The sequence below is a fragment of the Prionailurus viverrinus genome, chromosome B1 (genome assembly GCF_022837055.1).
Source record: "Prionailurus viverrinus isolate Anna chromosome B1, UM_Priviv_1.0, whole genome shotgun sequence".
In the NCBI taxonomy this organism is placed as follows: Eukaryota; Metazoa; Chordata; class Mammalia; order Carnivora; family Felidae; genus Prionailurus; species Prionailurus viverrinus.
The window spans coordinates 74,858,376-74,876,267 of record NC_062564.1 but is presented as its reverse complement, the minus strand read 5'-3'; the positions used below and the strand labels follow the sequence as shown (position 1 = coordinate 74,876,267).

The window sequence follows — 17,892 nt, the reverse complement described above, 5'->3', positions numbered from 1 at the left end:
CAAATCCTGTAATCCCTTGAGAACATTTAATAGTCTGGGTTTTACATTAGGTGAGATAGGAGGCTATTGGAGAGTTTTTGTATAGGGGCTAATTTTGGTTGATGTGTGCAGTTAGAGGTGTGTGTCTTGGATAGAAGCAGGGAAACCAGTTGAGAGGCTCTTAGAGTATCCAGGCGAAATATGATTCTAGCTTAGACCAGAGTTGTGGCAGTGGAGGTGGTGAGAATTGCTTTCATCCTGAATGTATTTTGAGAGTAGATGGATAGAATCTGCTTAATGGTTTGGATACGGACTTGAGAGAAAGAGTCGAAGATAACTCCTAAGATTTTGGTGGTAGAGATGCTGTTTAACTGAAAGGAGGGAAAATAAAGATGCCATTATTTTGTTTTGTCTGTTGGGGATTTACTGTGGGTGGAATCAGTCAGTTTGAGACATATCAAGTTTGAAATGCTTACTTAATATCCAAGTTGAAATAAAAGTATGTGATCAGATATATAGGAGTTAAAGAGGGAGGCCCAGGTAAGACACCTAAATTTGGGAGTTGTCAATGTATAGATGGTTTTCAAAGCCAGAAGAATCAATACAGTCACCCAAGAAGAGACTATAGGAGAAGAAGTCCTCTGACTGAACCCTGGGACGCTCCAGAATTTGGAGATGAGGAGGAATCCGCAAAGGAGACAATAGAACATAACAGATGTTGTATGAGGAAAATCAGGAGTATCTGAAGCTAGCTGAGATGTTGAAAGTACCACAGGAGAGGACAGTTACTTGTGTCAAATTACCTGTTTGATAAATGGTAAATGATAAATTTGATCAATCAAATGTTTGATGAGATGAGAATCGACCTCATTATTTATTAATTCATGGCCCATCACACCAATCAAATAATTGCCTAGACAAAATTAATGAGCTTCTCAAGAAAATCCCTCTCAACAACATGCCAGTTATGAGAGATTGTATCTGTTAAATTTTGACTTTGCCAATTAGAAAATTCAAAACGTTAGTTCTCAGTTTTCAAATTATAACTACATTATATGTGATATGGTACTGTATTAAAGATTTCAAAGACATTTATGTTTTAGTGCATCATTTGTCATTATCGTGGGAAACCAGTGGAATCCATTCATAGACTGATTATGAAAATTGGGTAATTCCTCATATCTAAGCCAGACGAAATAAAGAAATTTTGGACATCTGTATTTCTTGGCTTTCTCTCTCTCTCTCTCTTTTTTTTTTTTTTCAACTGTAAGACTGAATGTGGAATATTGTATTTGTTACAGCTAGGTTCCAATTATAAGCCAGTCTGCAGTTGGATTGACTAATGTCAGTATTTAACATAAAATGAATAGCAGAAGATTTCTTTTTCCCCACCCTGATTGAAATCCAAGAAGTCTTGCTTATTACCTAGCTAACCTTGAAATCAAAGGAAAATTAATATTGCAAGTGAATGATTTGTTTATATTGACCAGGCTCATGATTGTATTAGACATCAGTTAGTTTTTACATAATAGTGACTTTTTAGTCGTCTTAATTCTGTCCTTTAAAATGATTTTTCTGATGTATCAGTAGCTTAGAAATTTGAAAATTGAATTTTGATATCTGCCTGTTGCTTAATTCTAGAATAACAAATATTTTGTATTTGACATTCACTATACCTCTTAATAGCAAATCTTGCTGAATTTGCTGCTGGTTATACATCATTATAGAATGCTACGACAGCATGAGAGAATACCAGATATAGAGAAAAAGGTAGTTGAAGATGTGATTAAAAGGGCACCATTATGCTGAACTGCTACATGGTGTGAGATTTTTTATGAAGATTTTCTCTTTTATTCAAATGTTGCCAAGGATCTGAAGCGTTCATTACCAGCTGGACTTGGTCTCTCAGAAACCCAAATTACATCTCATGGCTTTGACAGTACCAAAGAGGGGGTTATTGAAGCAGGAGCATTTCAAGGTAAGAGCCCATGTATTTTTAAAGATGGCTGGGGTGGAGGATGGGAGAAGTGCATCAAAAGCAACCTTCGTTCATAAGCCATAGTAAAGTCATTTAATTCTGTGACAAAACACTGATTTTATAAGCATAATCTGTTTCTCTTCAATTTAAACAATCTAGGAATTGTCTTAGTAGTCTTCTTTATATAAATAAATCAATATGCATAATTTCACTGATTATTAAAGGATTGGTTTTAGAATATTAAAATACTCAAAAAGTTATATCCAAAATGCAGATTTAAACTATTTTAGCTTTTAACTACAAAATTTATAGCAATAAGTCAGTGTTTTGTATAAGTACGTATTTCCTATTTCAAAGCAATTAGAAAAATAACTTTTATTTTTCCTATTATATATTCCATATAAGAGGTCTCCAAAACCACCCTCAGAGTCAGTAATTTGCTAAGAGTACTCACAGGACTCCGTACATAGTCATGACTATGATTATTACAGGGAAAGTATACCAAGCACAAGTAGCAAAGGCAAAGGATGCCTGAGGCAGAGTCTGGCGAAACTGGGCATAAACTTGCAAGGGTCTTCTCCCAGTGCAGTCACACAGGACATGAGTCGGCAGTCATTGATTATGCTTAATTCCCCTAGCAGATTGTAACAACGTGTACGAAACGTTGCTAACCAGGGAAGCTCAGGAAAGACTGAGTGCTCAGGGTTTTTATTGGAGATTGCTTGCATAGGCACCCTGTGCCTAGCATGTACCAAGATTCCAGACTCCTAGAAGAAAAACAGGCGTTTAGCATAAACCACATTGTTTGTGTAAATAGTTTAGGCAGAGTGAGCCAGTCTTAACCATTCGAGGAATGGAGGGAATTGTACCCCCGCCTCAAAAAAAGTTTCCGAATGCCAACCAAGGGCCAATCTTGTAAGCTGGTCTTTTTAAGGATAAACAGACCTGCCATGTTAACTGTTTTCTGCACCCGTTTCATGTATATAATGGAAAAAGTTATGTGCTTTTAATACTCTTCCCTATGATAACCTTTTTCAAGTGTTTTTTTCATTTTCACATGAGTGAAAGTAAAACCATGTAAACATTTGGATGTAAAAAATGGATTGTTTTCTTGACAGAGCTATAGTTAAAAATAGTAGCTATATTTGATGTTCAGTGAAGTATATTTTAATACTTCATTATAATTTCATAAAATGAAAAAATTCTCGGCATCTTTGTAATCCTTAGCCCTCTTGTAGATGATAGTATTCTATATTTTTATTATACTAATTGCCAGTGCTTTATTGGAAAACAACTTCTGTTTTGAAATATATTCTTTCCTAAATGGGTCCTGAAAATAAGCATTCAGAAGAATCCAGAATAACAACCTCTACTCTAGGCTGTAAAGTGAATGGACTATCTAAGTGATTTTTTTTTCCTTTTTCATCCTTATATTCAGAGATATAAAACCATAGAAAGGGAGCATATGTGTCCATATCTCCGTGGTCATTATGTAGCATTCTGGCATTCTTATCTAGGGGATAACTTTGATTTTGAAAGGGTTGACTGCCTAAAATTATGAGTACTTAAAGATAAAAGGCTTATTTTATGTCATGTGACCAGTTTGGGACCAGTCACCAATTTTGAAATTTAAATGTCAATAGAGAATTAAAAAATACTTTATAAATAACTTTATTTATTTATTTGAGACAGAGAGAGACAGAGCGTGAGCAGGAGAGGGGCAGAGAGAGAGGGAGACACAGAATTTGAAACAGGTTCCAGGCTCTGAGCTATCAGCACAGAGCCCAACACGGGGCTCAAACTCACAAACCGCGAGATCATGACCTGAGCCGAAGTCAGACGCTTAACCAACTGAGCCACCCAGGCGTCCCCCCCCAAAAAATTTTTTAATGTTCATTTATTTATTTTGAGAGAGAGCAAGGGGAGGGCCAAAGAGAGAAGAGAGGGAGAATCCCAAGCAGGCTCCACGCTGTCAACGTAAAGCCGGACGCGGGCTTGAAGTCACAAACTGTGAGATCATGACCTGAGCCACTCAGGCACCCCCCAAAATACTTTTACTATTAAGGTGTTTTAAGTATTCTCAGTGAAATTATTTAACTGACGTTTGGGTTAATCTTTTTTCCCTTAAGTAGAAAAATATTATACAGTGATTGAAATTGACCATTATAAACTGTTGAGTGTAAGCATGGAAATGCTGATCAGTTTCACTTTCTTATTGATACATACTAGTCTTTCAGATTAGAATAAAAAATATGTTTCCTGACAATGGCAATAATGTATGTCTCTTTGAATTGACTTTATTAAAACATTTTTTAAAATAAATTACATTGTTGATGTGTATATTAAAAAGATAATCATTCTACCATATGCAGATTAATTAAGTACTTATGAGAAAGTTGTAGTTTTTGTTTTTTGGTTTTTTTTTTTAAAGAAAGTTGTAGTTTGGGGCGCCTGGGTGGCTCAATCGGTTAAGTGTCTGACTTTTAATATCAGTGCGGGTCATGATCTCATGGTTCAGTTTGTAAGATCTGGCTCTGCGCTGATAGTGGGGAGCCTGCTTGGGATTCTCTCTCCCTCCCTCACCTCTCTGCCCCTCCCCTGCTCTCTCCAGTGCTCTGTCTCTCTCAAAATAAATAAACTTAAAAAAAAAAAGTTGTAGTTTTTGTTTTTTTCGAGAGATAGCGACAGAGAGAGACAGTGTTAGTGAGATAGGGGCAGAGAGAGAGGGAGACACAGAATCTGAAGCAGGCTACAGACTCTGAGCTGTCAGCACAGAGCCCGACGTGGCTCAAACCCATGAACTGTGAGATCACTGACCTGAGCCTAAGTCAGGCACTTAACCCACTGAATCACCCAGGCACCTCAAGTGGTAGTTGTTTTAAGTCCCTTGTTTGTGTTTTTGTTTTTGTTTTGTTTTGTTAATGTTTATTTTTGAGAGAGAGAGAGAGAGCACGAGCGAGCGAGCACAGGAGGGATGGGGGGGGGGGGGGGACACAGAATCCGAAACAAGCCCCAGGCTCTGAGCTGTCAGCACAGAGCCCGACATGGGGCTCGAACCCACAAACCATGAGATAGGACGTGAGCTGAAGTCACACGCTTAATCAGCCCCTACCAAGCCACCCTCGCTCCCCTAAGTGTACTTGTTTTAAGGTATTTACAGATAAATTGGAATGAGAAAAAGCAACATGATTAAAACTTATGAAATAGATCTTATGAAAAAAACATTAAAGGAGTTGGGGCTGTTTTTTTAGCTCTCTGGAAAAATGACTGAATGATAACAATGACTTTATTACTTGAATAGTTGCTCCAAGAAAAGTATTAACCATTTAGTTTTCCATCTCTAGAGCAAATTTAGGAGAAATGATACTTAAGTTTAGCCTAACAACAATTATTGAAATCTACCTAACAAATACATTGCAAAATTAATAACAAGGAAATTATAAATAAATCAAAGCTCATGAGAGTGAAGTATACTTGGTACCTGAGTTTTGTTTTAATGGGGTATCGATCATTACATACATATATTCGTATTCCTAGAGTTCTGTTGTTGAACTGAAATGGAGCTAATTCCCGAAATTTAGTCAATTAGCAAGATTTTTGCTTTTTAAGAATTATTTTTTATTGGATAGTGAATGATTTTAGTAGCTAACTTCATCTAAATTAGTGGTTTAAAGGGTTGAAGTTACACAGAAATGATAATTTGAAGATAGAGAATATTGAAGATACAGAGAAGTGATACTTACCCTTGAAAGTAAAATGAGAAGGCTGAAGTACCCAGTTACCAGGGCACCATACATAGCTTTTGCTATCTTAGTTTGCAAAGTTCTGTATCATTTGTTGCATATATTATACACATCTCCTTTTGTGTCATGGGATTATTTCTTATGCAAGGTTAATAAACAGTAATAACCAGAACAACGGAGCTCTGTTCAGGGATCATCAAGAAATGGAACTACAGTAGTTGTCTTTTATTTAACGCTTGCTTCTATAATAGAAACCTTTGTGCCTTGGAGAGTAGAGATAGTCTTTGTTTAAAATGGTGATTGGATTGGATAACCTATTTAAATGCCTTCTAACTCAACAAGTAACTTATGGATTAGTGTTTCCTGTATTGAATTTAATAATGGAGATTTTATGGTGTGAATTCAGAACATCTGAGTCTCTGATAAGCTGTTTTAACCCCTCTGGGTTTTCTTCTGTGGTTTAATGTCAGAGTTAGTTGATTTCTGTCATTCCTTCTAGTTTTAAATTTTATGGTTCAGCAGATTTAAAGAGATAAATATCTCTCACTTTGAAAGGTAATGCTAGTCTATTTCGGTCTATTGTTTGGCTTTTAATGTTAGATCTAGTTCATTTTAAGGTTTTCTTATTATTAAAAGTGGTGACTATTTCTCCATCAGATCTTAGTATATCTGGAATATAACCAGTTATTACTACCTCTAAGTAAAGAAATTTCATCTTGATTTCTGTCCTATTAGAAAATTTTAATTATAAATTTGATTCATTTCTAGAGAACTGGGAGAGAGTATAGCTGAAATAAAAGAAGCTTATGGATGTTAAAATATTTTCAACTGAATATGGAAGGACATTAATAATTTTTCAGCTTTCAATTATCATTCCCTTAAAGATGTACAACCTTCAGACTTTAAAATAAAGAAAGCAGTTGAAGTTATAAGTTCTCGTTGGTTTAATACTGGACATTATCAACAATGTTGGATAGTCTGTTTTCTCACTTTGTAGATAACTAAGGCTCAGAGATATTAACTAATTTGCTAACATATTCCTGATACTATGTGGTAAGTAGAGCCAGAATTTCAAACACAGAGTTAAGAATTTAAAATTCAGTTGTGTTTGATTAAAATACTCTTTTTTTCCCTTCAGTTCTCAAACTTGGTTGAGTTAGAGAATAATCTGAGTGGCTTTTAAAAAACTATAGATGCCTAATGCACAACATGGTGACTATAGTTAATAATACTGTACTGTAAACTTGAAATTTGCTAATAGAATAGATCTCAAATGTTCTCACCACACAAGAGAAACCAAAAGAAGTGATAGGTGTATTGGTTTGTGGTAATCGTTTCACAGCGTACACATATATCAAAGCATCACATTGTGCACCTTAAATATATATATAAATTTTATTTGTTTAATAAATAAAAACAATTAAATGAAAAAATTAATACTGTCAAAAAAAAAAAAAAAAAAACCTTACAGATGCCCACTGATGACCAGTAGATGCGATGGAGTGTCGTAGCTATGCCTTAAAAGCTCCATTCTTATGATTAGTTAGAATAGCACTCTATATCAGCACTTCTCAAGCATCAGAATGCATACAAATCATGTAAGGATCTTATGAAAATGCAGATTCTAGTTCAGTAGGTCTAGGGCAGGACCTGAGTTTTTGCATTTTCAATGACCTTTCAGGTGAAATAATTGATATAGGTCCCTTGCATCCATAGTATGAATAGCAGTGATCTACACTATGTGCTATTGGATTTATGATGTAAAATTTTAGGCTATAATTCCTGTGAAGGCTGTGATTTCATTCACATTTTTGTGAATTTTAATTATAATTTTGATACATTTTTACATACCTTTGGATTTTTACTTAAAGAGCTTTCCTTCGAATGTAGGAGTAACAATGTACAAAATATTTCCTTAAGCTTTAAATCGTTCAGCTATGGAACTTTAACCACATTCTGTTAAGTGATTTGGAAATAGCAGAACCCAGGTAAAGTCCTGATTATCGAGGTCTTGCCAAGTTTCTTCCTATAGCTCTGTGTATTGTTTGGTTTCAGACAGTTGCATGAAAAGTTTCTACAAGAACACAGCCTGGTAGCACCCATTTATTGTTAGTCCATTCTTGCAAGAAAGCAAACTATATTAATTCCAATTTTTAATCCTCGTTTTTGAGTATTTTAACGGAAATGTCATTAAACCTATATTCAAAGTGTACAACATGTGGAGGAGGAAAAGAGTTTTCACAGTTAAATGTCTACCCTTTTCAGGTTCCCCGGCACCACCATTGCCATCTGTTATGTCTCCTAGCAGGGTGGCAGCTAGTCGCCTGGCTCAACAAGGAAGTGATTTAATTGTTCCTGCAGGTATTCTCTGCACTCACTGATTGGATAAAGCCCTTCTTGCTACTTCTGAAACTAAACTAATTCACTCAGTTTCATAATCCCTTGCTTTATATTCTTAGGTGTGTGTAATTCTGGCTTTTGTGGTGGCTGCTTTTTTTTTTTTTTTTTCTTTTTTTAACAATAATGTAAATAATCTTTTCTAGCCATCCCTATCTTTCTGGCTTTTCAAAGTTATTAACTATCTTAAACCTGAAATTTAATTCCCTTTGATTTAAAAACATGGTAAAATTTGATTCATTTTAAATCGTGTTTTCTTTGCTCTATAAAATGTAGATTCACTTATTTGATCCTCTCCGCTTTGCAGCTCTACTCTGTTTTCAGTTCAACAAAAAAGGAGCCTTCAACAATTGGGTTGTTCATTATTTGGAATGGGTCAAGTGGAAAATGTTGTGTCTTCCTATTTTCAACCACAGCTTACAAATAGCTTGCAGATTGCCACAAAAGAATATGTAATTTACCAGTTACGGCCAGTGAAAAATACTTGGGAAAAATGCATTTCTTTGCATTGAATTTGTTCTATACTTTAATATGCTCAATTGTACAAACAGGAAAAAGTTGAAGTACATATTTCTTTTAACATATGACACTTTAACATTCTGTATTTTATTTCCATGAGGATTTTGTACATCTTACATGTATTTGATTTTGTATACCGTTCTTGATCTGAGGTTGTGGTAAAGTTGTGGCAGAGGCTGGTCTGACTATAAGAGTAAGTCAGAAAAGAAATTTTTGTTGACTCTGAGTTTAAAACCATTTTTAAGAACTTTTTCTCTTTTCCTTATTTCATTGTTCTCTTTAAATTATGAAAATTTTTATTCTAAGTCATTAGTATCTTAAGCATTTAACTATTTTTTTTCTATGAAAAACATTTTATTATAGGAACTATTTAGGTGCAGAGTTGCTTTTATGTCATAATTTCTTAGCTGTTGTAGCAATACATTGTCAGGGCTTTATACTGTATTAATTATGGCTTTTTGCAGGAGGGTGGGTGGTCTCTTGAGAAAAAAAGGAGGTACAATGTAGACCTTGTTTTAGCCTAGCCTTTCATACTGGTGGTAAGATATTTTTAATGACTATTTGAAATTTGGATTATATTTTTAAATCCTCCAAAATTATAGTAACATTCTGTTGTTGCTCTGTTCTTCATAGTATGATGAAAGGAGATCACTGTGAAGAGTTCATAGCCTTCCAGATTTTTACTGGCACAGTTTTTTTAGGGTCATGAGGCTTATAAGAGTAATTGTCGAAATTTTGTTTTCTAGAAGTAAAGAGCTTACTTAGAAAAGAAGTTTGGTTACAACATTTTTTTTTTTAAGACAGTCAAGCCATATAACATTTGCATTTAATGGACAGAAATGTTTTTTAAGTGTTTGGAAATTATTCTCAATGATTCCAGGAAATTTGAGTTCTTCACTTTGTCAAAACCTTTTTATTTTTAAATGCATAACTAGTTTAACTTGAATAAGCATCAGTGGTTTGGTTTTTTACTTACTTGTCTTTATCTGGTTTGTGTTTTGTCTTTTGTTATGATCATGCAGGTGGCCAGAGAACACAGACCAAAGGTGGACCAGTTATTCTAGCAGATGAAATAAAAAATCCTGCAATGGAAAAGTTAGAGCTTGTTAGAAAATGGAGTCTGAACACCTACAAGGTTTGTTTGTTTGTTTGTTTGTTTGTTTGTTAATGTTTCCACCCTAACTGTCTCTAAGAATTTTCATTTGTATGTTATTCAAATTACTGTTTTGCAAATGTATGAATATATAGGAGAGAATGATGCCATCTAAACATAAAAATACAGTTAGAAGATGAAGCATTTTGTTTTATTAATCTTTGTTTGCATAGTTGTAGTTTAAATAGTAGCAAAAGAGTAAAGTTACCAAAATGCTTATTAATTGATACATAATTGAAGAAGAAATATATTGCCTTAGAACACATTTACCTGTAGAACTGCTGTAGATATGTCTGTCCCTACCTCCTCTTTTTGATACTTTATGGAACTGAATTGCAAAAGAGATACATTCATTATCCAGAGTTGGAATTCACTGATCTTATTATAATAACTGAGCATTAACTGTACATGTAGCATCAGTTTGCAAGTGAGTTGGACTTCAAAAGTTTATTGATGTTATTAGTTGCATTGCTTCAGAGTAATTGGTGACTCTTTTTCTTATGACCTCTGTGAAACAATAAGCAGATTATTTAATCTATAGAATTTTTGATGTATTACAAAGAGCTCAAACCCCAAATCCACTTTAGTACCTTTGAATCTTAACAGCGACAAGACAGAATTTAAAGAACAGTTAAGTGAATGAAAGCCCTAGCTGTTCAAGTTAGAGCACTGGCCATAAAACCCTATGTTTGTGAATTGTTTGTGGGTATAGTGGTTTGCAAATCAAGGATTGTCTGTTATATTTTTATACAGAGCACATGTCTCTTATGTGTCTTCTCAAGAGTAACACGGAAGTGAGTTTATTCTTTCAGTTAATACTTTTTTTAAATTTTTAAAAATGTTTTGTTTATTTTTGAGAAAGAGAGAGAGCGTGCATACAAGGGAGAGGGGCAGAGAAAGAGGGAGACAGAATCCCAAGCAGGCACCAGGCTCTGAGCTATTAGCACAGAGCCTGAAGCGGGGCTCAAACTCACTAACTGCGAGATCATGACCTGAACCGAAGCTGGACACTCAACCGACTGCACCACCCAGGTGCCCTTCGTGGTTAATACTTTTAAAATATGATCTGAAATCATCTACAAAAGTACAGGTTCTCTTAAGATGATAAAAGTGCCCTGAAACATGCTCATGAATCTTTCTAAAAATTATTTAGTGTTTGTTAGAGAACAGAAATAGACAGAAATTAAAGGCAGAAATCATGCAGGAACTGAAGTCCAAGAAAGAGAAGATCAAAGTCATGGCTAGAATCAAGTTACTCAAAAGTAAAATGGATAGCAAGCACAGTCCTAAATCAACCAAATCAAAATCTTATTCTTGAAGGATTATTGAAATGACAGTGCATGCCCAGTATAGCTCACAATTTGGAATGAAAAGGTAAAAAAGCCACAAGAACAGAGTCAAAGAGACCCAATATGGTCATTACACTCTGAGGTTCTTTTAGTTGAGAGGCATATGCCAGCCCAGACACACTGGGCTATAAATTCCATTAAACTCACATGACTTAGGGGCACCTGGGTGGCTCAGTCGGTTGAACGTCCCACTCTTGATTTCTGCTCAGGTCACGATCCCACGGTTCAAGAGATTGAACTCTGTATTGGGCTCTGCGCTGACAGTTTATTTAAGTTTAAATACACTTAAAAAAAATTTTAAATAAAAAGAATAATCGTATAAGTTAGAACTTTCTTTTTCTCTTCCATTTATTTATTTTTTTTTTTAATTTTTTTTTTCAACGTTTTATTTTATTTTTGGGACAGAGAGAGACAGAGCATGAATGGGGGAGGGGCAGAGAGAGAGGGAGACACAGAATCGGAAACAGGCTCCAGGCTCCGAGCCATCAGCCCAGAGCCCGACGCGGGGCTCGAACTCATGGACCGCGAGATCGTGACCTGGCTGAAGTCGGACGCTTAACCGACTGCGCCACCCAGGCGCCCCACTTCCATTTATTTTTGAGAGAGAGAGAGAGCACAAGTGGGGGAAGAGCAGAGAGGGAGACACAGAACCCGAAACAGGCTCCAGGCTCTGAGCTGTCAGCACAGAGAACAGTGCGGGGCTCAAACTCAACAGACCATGAGATCATGACCTGAGCCGAAGTCGGACGCTTTACTGACTAAGCCACTCAGGTTCCTCAATTGTTTTTTAAAGTAAGCTGTAGGCCCGACATGGGGCTTGAACTCAAGACCCCAAGATCAAGAGTCTCATGCTCTACTGACTAAGCCAGCCAGGCACCCCTCTCTTCTGATTGACGCTGCAATATCCCAACTAAGCTTTTTTTTTTTTTTAATGTTTTTTATGTATTTTGAGAAAGAGAGAGCATGCATGTACTGGAGCAGGGGAGAGGCAGAAGGAGAGGCAGAGAGAGAATCCCAAGCAGACTCTGCACTGTCAGTACAGAGCCCAACCTAGGAGTCAAACCCACAAACCGTGAGATCATGACCTGAGCCAAAACCAAAAGTCAGGTGCTTAACTGACTGAGTCACCCAGGTACCCCTCCCGATTAAGCTTTGATGAAAAAAAATTCACTTAAAAACTGAAAATCTTTTCAGTTTTTTCAGTTTTCAGTTAAAAACCCCTTCATTTAGTATTATGCTATGTGTGCAACATTTTAAAGGCTGGTCAGTTTCATTAACATAAACTTTTAAAAAGGCTGAATGTGGTATGTCAATATACGAGGTAAATATGGAGTCTTAATGATTCAACTCAGATTAGTGTAGAAGTAAAAGACAAAACAAGGGGGACAGATAATAAACATATAGGAAAACAAGATAAAGAGCAAGGGAAACGTGAACTAAAGGACGCAAGAGAGGAAGGCTCAAATGAACAAAAATCTTTTTTTTTTTTTTTATAATTTTTTTTTTCAACGTTTATTTATTTTTGGGACAGAGAGAGAGCATGAACGGGGGAGGGGCAGAGAGAGAGGGAGACACAGAATTGGAAACAGGCTCCAGGCTCCGAGCCATCAGCCCAGAGCCTGACGTGGGGCTCGAACTCCCGGACCGCGAGATCGTGACCTGGCTGAAGTCAGACGCTTAACCGACTGCGCCACCCAGGCGCCCCAAAAATCTTAAATTTTGTAATTTGTAACTACTAGAACTTCGTTCAGAAATAGGACCTGTATTTTTTTTTTAAGCTTGTAGTGTTTTAATTTAATTTTTTTAAGTAACCTCTACAGCCAACGTGGGGCTTGAGCTCATGATACCAAGATGAAGAGTTCATTCTCTACCAACTGAGCCAGCCAGGCACCGCTAAGGCCTGTATTCTGTAGGTTTCAAAATGTGTGAATATAGAATGTTCCTATTTAGAGGCAAATTTCATGAATAAATGAACAAAGGAATGGCTGAATAAATAAGTTTAATAAATAAATGAAACCCAGTCCGGTATGAAAGATGAATAAGTTAAATGAAAGGGAGCAAAAAGAGGAATTCCAAGCAGCAGGCAAATATAGCCTCATGAACAAAGTTGTAGACATGTGAGAAAGCATGGTTTGGGAAATCTCTGGATAACTGGTATCACTGGATCCTTGAGTGGGAGAGAAGAGCAGTAGGAGATAAACTTGGGAAGGCAGATGGGTCTGATTCATGCCATTCTAAAGACAGTGGGGATCAACTGAGCAATTTTAAGCAAGAGGGAACCATATTACACATCAAGCAGAGTAGAATATGCAGTGTAAGAGATTTTGTCAAGAAGCTATTAGAGTAGGGGCGCCTGGGTGGCTCAGTCAGTTATGTGTCCGCTCTTGGTGTCAGCTCTGGTCATGATCTCACAGTTTGTGAGTTCGAGCCCCACGTCAGACTCTGCGCTGACAGAGCAAAGCCTGCTTGGTACTCTCTCTCCCTCTCTCTCTGTGCCCCTCCCCCCTCAAAATAGATAAACTTTAATTTTTTTTTAGTGTTTGTTGATTTTTGAGAGAGAATGTGAGCCAGGGGAGGGGCAGAGAGAGAGAGGGAGACTGAGGATCCGAAGTGGGCTCAGCACTGACATCACAGAGTCCAATGCAGGGCTCGAACTCACGAACTGTGAGATCATGACCTGAGCCAAAGTCAGACGCTTAACCGACTGAGCCACCCAGGCACCCCTAAATAAACTTTAATTTTAAAAAAGAAGCTGTTACAGTAATGTGAGAGAGTAATTAAGACATGGACTATGGCTGTGAAGACTGGAACGGAGAAAAGGGGATAAAGTCCAACAGTTTTAAGGAGGCAGAATCTAGTTAATGACAAAGAAGATTTTAGTTTTGTATTTTTTTATTTTTAGAGAAAGAGAGCACGAGCAGAGAGGGGCAAAGGGAGAGAGAGAATCCCAAGTAGGCTCCATGCTCAGCACAGCGCCTGACACGGGGCTCGATCCCACGACCCGGGGATCATGACCTGAGCTGAAATCAAAAGTTGGACGCTCAACCAACTGAGCCACCCAGGTGCCTCTGTAAAAGATTTCAGACCGTATTTTAAAAGTATTAACTGAAAGAATAAATTCACTTCTGTGTTACTCTTGAGAAGACACATAAGAGAAGTGTGCTCTGTATAAAAACACAGACTATTCCTGATTTGCAAACCACTATAGCCACAAACAGTTCACAGATAGAGTGTTATGGCCAGTGCTCTAAGTTGAGCAGCTAGAGCTTTCATCCACTTGACTCTTCTTTAAATTCTACTGTCTTGGCCCTGTTAAGATTTGAAGGTACTAAGTGGATTTGGGGCTTGAGCTATTTGTAATACATTAATCACCGAAAGGCTTTCCGTCAACAAGAATATTTAGCACTTCCTTTATTGGTTGTTAATTTGGGCTCTAAGACCAGGCTGGTGGTTTAAACCAAATCTATAATGGGAACAACTGTAAGTTTAGGCCCTGAATATAAGTATTCTTAAGTATTATTTTAATCTACCTGATTTTATTCATAAAATTTGAATCCAAAGTTTATTTATGTTCTTATTTATTCTCATCTGCAGGAATAGTAGTGAATAGTGAACTCTGGTTTATCCCTTTTGTTTTTGTATTTTCCTAGTATAGAATAGAGTATTTTTAGTGCTTGCTTCAGCAGCACATATACTAAAAAATTGGAACGATGCAGAGATTAGCATGGCCCCTGTGCAAGGATGACACACAGATGTGTGAAGCATTCCATATTTCTGGGGATGGGTGAAATAGGTGAAGGGGATTAAGAGTACACTTATCTTGATGAGCACTGAGTAATATGGAAGTGTTGAATCACTGTATTGTACACCTGAAACTAACGTAACACCGTATGTTAACTGTATTAGAATTAAAATAAAATAAATCTTACTTTAGGGGCGCCTGGGTGACTCCGTTGGTTAAAAGTCTGACTCTTGATTTTGGCGCAGGTCATGACCTCACAGTTTATGGGATCAAGCCCTACATCGGGCTGACAGCGTGGAGCCTGCTTGGGAGTCTCTCTCTGCCCCTCCCCCTGCCAAATAAAGAAATAAACTTAAAAAAAAAAAAAGAATTAAAAAATAAATTTTAACTTAGTATTATTTTTTTTAAGATTTTATTTTTAACTAATCTCTACACCTAATGTGGGGCTCAAACTCACAGCCCTGAGATCAAGAGTTGCACATTCTACCAAAGGAGCCAGATGCCCCCCCAAGATAAAATAAAGGTAAAAAAAATTTTTTTTAAAGAATAGACTAGGGGCACCTGCCTGGTTCAGTCAGTGGATGAGCCAGCATGCAGTTCTTAATCTCAGGGTTGTAAGTTTGAGCCCTATGTTGGGTGTAGAGATTTTTTACTTAAAAATTTAAAAATCTTAAAAAAGAAAAGAATAGAGTACTTTTAGAAGTCCATCTTATTATTATTTTTATTTATTTAAGAATAATCTCGGTTTCAGCATTCAGAGCTGTTTGGCATGTTTCACAAACATTAATAAATACTTTTTTTAAATGTTTAAGAATTTGCCATCAGTATTCACACCTCAAATTAATCTTTGTTGCCTTTAAGCCGGTATCTTTTAAACTTTCAGTCCTGTTTTTCTTGTCATATTGCCTTATTCGTTTACTGGTTAACCTATTTCCCCTGTTCAGTTTCTAGTATTTTCTTTTATGGTCCCTACTTCCCTATCCTTCACCACTAATAACTCTTTTAGTGTCTGTCAGCTTATACCATGAAATTATTCTTTTGATAGTATTTAAGTGTTTTTATTCACTTTTTGGTTTTACAGAAAAAGTTCTTGGTGCTATTTAAATACTCAGAGTACACAGTGACTATCTTGTAAATTCATGACCTTATGACAGTGATTCACAGTATTTTGTATACTGTTTATCACTTTATTATATTCACCCTCCCCCAAGTAGGAGATCTACTTAGAGCAGCAATTTACTTTTGCTTCTTTCTGTCCCTTTAATCTTTCTCCATTTGTCTCATTATCTTAATGGATTCTTAATTTATAAGTATGGAAAACTGAATGGGACTGCCAGCTCACTGTAATTCATCTGCATTTTCAGGAATGTAGGCTATCTGAAGTACTGTCACTTCCAGGTTACTTAGATTGTCCTTAAGGTTGTACCTTATCCATATTAGAATACAAGGTTGGAAAGTTCCATTTCAACGCTTGTTTCCAGTGTCAAGATTTAACACGCTTCATAATCACTGTCACCTTATGCTTCTTACTGCCCTGGCTTCCTGGAAACAAAAAACATTCCCTCATTAAACCTTTGACCCTGCTGTCTGCTTATAGCTGTTATTTCTGAGGAAAAATGGCCACTCAGACAACAGTAGACATTTCTTTCATTTTGTCCAGTCTACCAAGCTTCTTCAATGAATTCTGGCTTCTTGACTTTGAACAGACTGTTTTATCTGGGTTGCTGTGGAAGGCACCACATGCTTTGGCTTTCAAATGGAGTAAATGTGTGTGGTGATATTGCACAGGGAAATAAATCTGTTTTGTGTGGGTGAATGCAATGGTATATCTCCTTTATCTCGTTACCATTTCAGGTAGTATTTCTTGCTGATGTTTCCCTCATAAAAATGACAAGTCTGCAGTTAAGCTTTTCTCTGGATATGATTTTAATCTCCTGAGTGTGTGTTGGTATGTTTTCCTTAGAAATAGTCTTATCTCTCTTCTGTGGGTTCGACCTCTCACCTTTCCTATCACTTTCCGTATAGTTAATTTCTCTACCTTAAAAAAAAAAAAAAAAAAAGAACTCCTTTATTTTTAAAGGTTTATAAAGATCCTTAATTGGGGTGCGAGGGTGGCTCAGTTGGTTAAGCATCCAACTCTTGATTTTGGCCTATATCATGATTTCATGGTTTGTGAGATCAAGTCTCACATTGGGCTCTGCACTGACAGCAGAGCCTGCTTCGGATCCTCTCTCTCCCTCTCTCTCTCTCTTTCTCTCTCTCTCTCTGTCTCTCTCTCTGTCTCTCTCTGCCCCTCCTCTGCTCGTGTTCTCTCTCTCTCTCAAAATAAATGAATAAACTTTAAAAAAAAAAAAAAAGATCCTCAGTTGATGAGAACAGAGAATATGTCAGGGAATTCATTTCAATTTTAAATAGAAAAGTATGAGTAGTACATAATATACTGACATTAGAAGGATAAATGTAGATTTGTATGTATTGACAAGGAAAAGTCTCAAGATACTTGTTCATAGGAAAAATATTGAGGATATTATGTATAGCGTAGCCTGGTCTCATGCTTACTTGACAAATATCATATATGTGAGTATAGAGGTTTACAGAAGAGTTTAGACTATGTAAATAGCAGTTTTCTGTTATTTAGGGGGATTCAAGGAAGAGAAAATTCAACTTATATTTCATTCATTATGTTAATTTTTGGAGTAGATATTAGTTCTATAACCAAAACTTTGAAAGACATGATAAAAGAGCAAATTTGTAAAGTTTAAAAATGACAATATTTATTTATTACTTTTTTAGAATATTTTTGTTAACTTTAAATGATGAAAAGCTTATTAGTGCCCTATACAGTTACTCTTATATTATTGAGTAGTGAAGTTGTTTATAATTTTTTTATTGCTAACAAAAATTTCTTGTATTATTATTTCTGGGTTAGGACACAATAATATCATAATTTAATACTATTCTTTCTGAATAAAGTAAAAGAATCCAGGAATCTCTAATCTCTACCTCTTTCTCTTCCTCCTTCCCTTCCCCAA

General features: G+C 36.3%; 1 protein-coding gene and 1 non-coding gene across 7 annotated transcripts in view; both read left to right on the top strand.

The window, feature by feature from the left end:
- The window catches only part of ARFIP1 (ADP ribosylation factor interacting protein 1), a 135,317-nt gene that overhangs the window by 72,760 nt on the left and 44,665 nt on the right, over window positions 1-17,892 (top strand). For 3 of the 6 annotated variants that reach the window (XM_047855868.1, XM_047855871.1, XM_047855867.1), the window contains exons 4-6: window positions 1,849-1,957; window positions 7,966-8,061; window positions 9,639-9,751. In XM_047855868.1, coding sequence (XP_047711824.1) covers window positions 1,849-1,957; window positions 7,966-8,061; window positions 9,639-9,751 — 318 coding nt within the window. Of the gene's footprint in view, window positions 1-1,848; window positions 1,958-7,965; window positions 8,065-9,638; window positions 9,752-17,892 lie in introns of all 6 variants that reach the window. The other 3 variants (XM_047855870.1, XM_047855869.1, XM_047855866.1) reach the window with 2 other exon arrangements.
- LOC125165013 (U6 spliceosomal RNA) lies at window positions 14,789-14,894 on the top strand. The gene has a single exon (XR_007151921.1). It is a non-coding gene; the product is annotated as a U6 spliceosomal RNA (small nuclear RNA).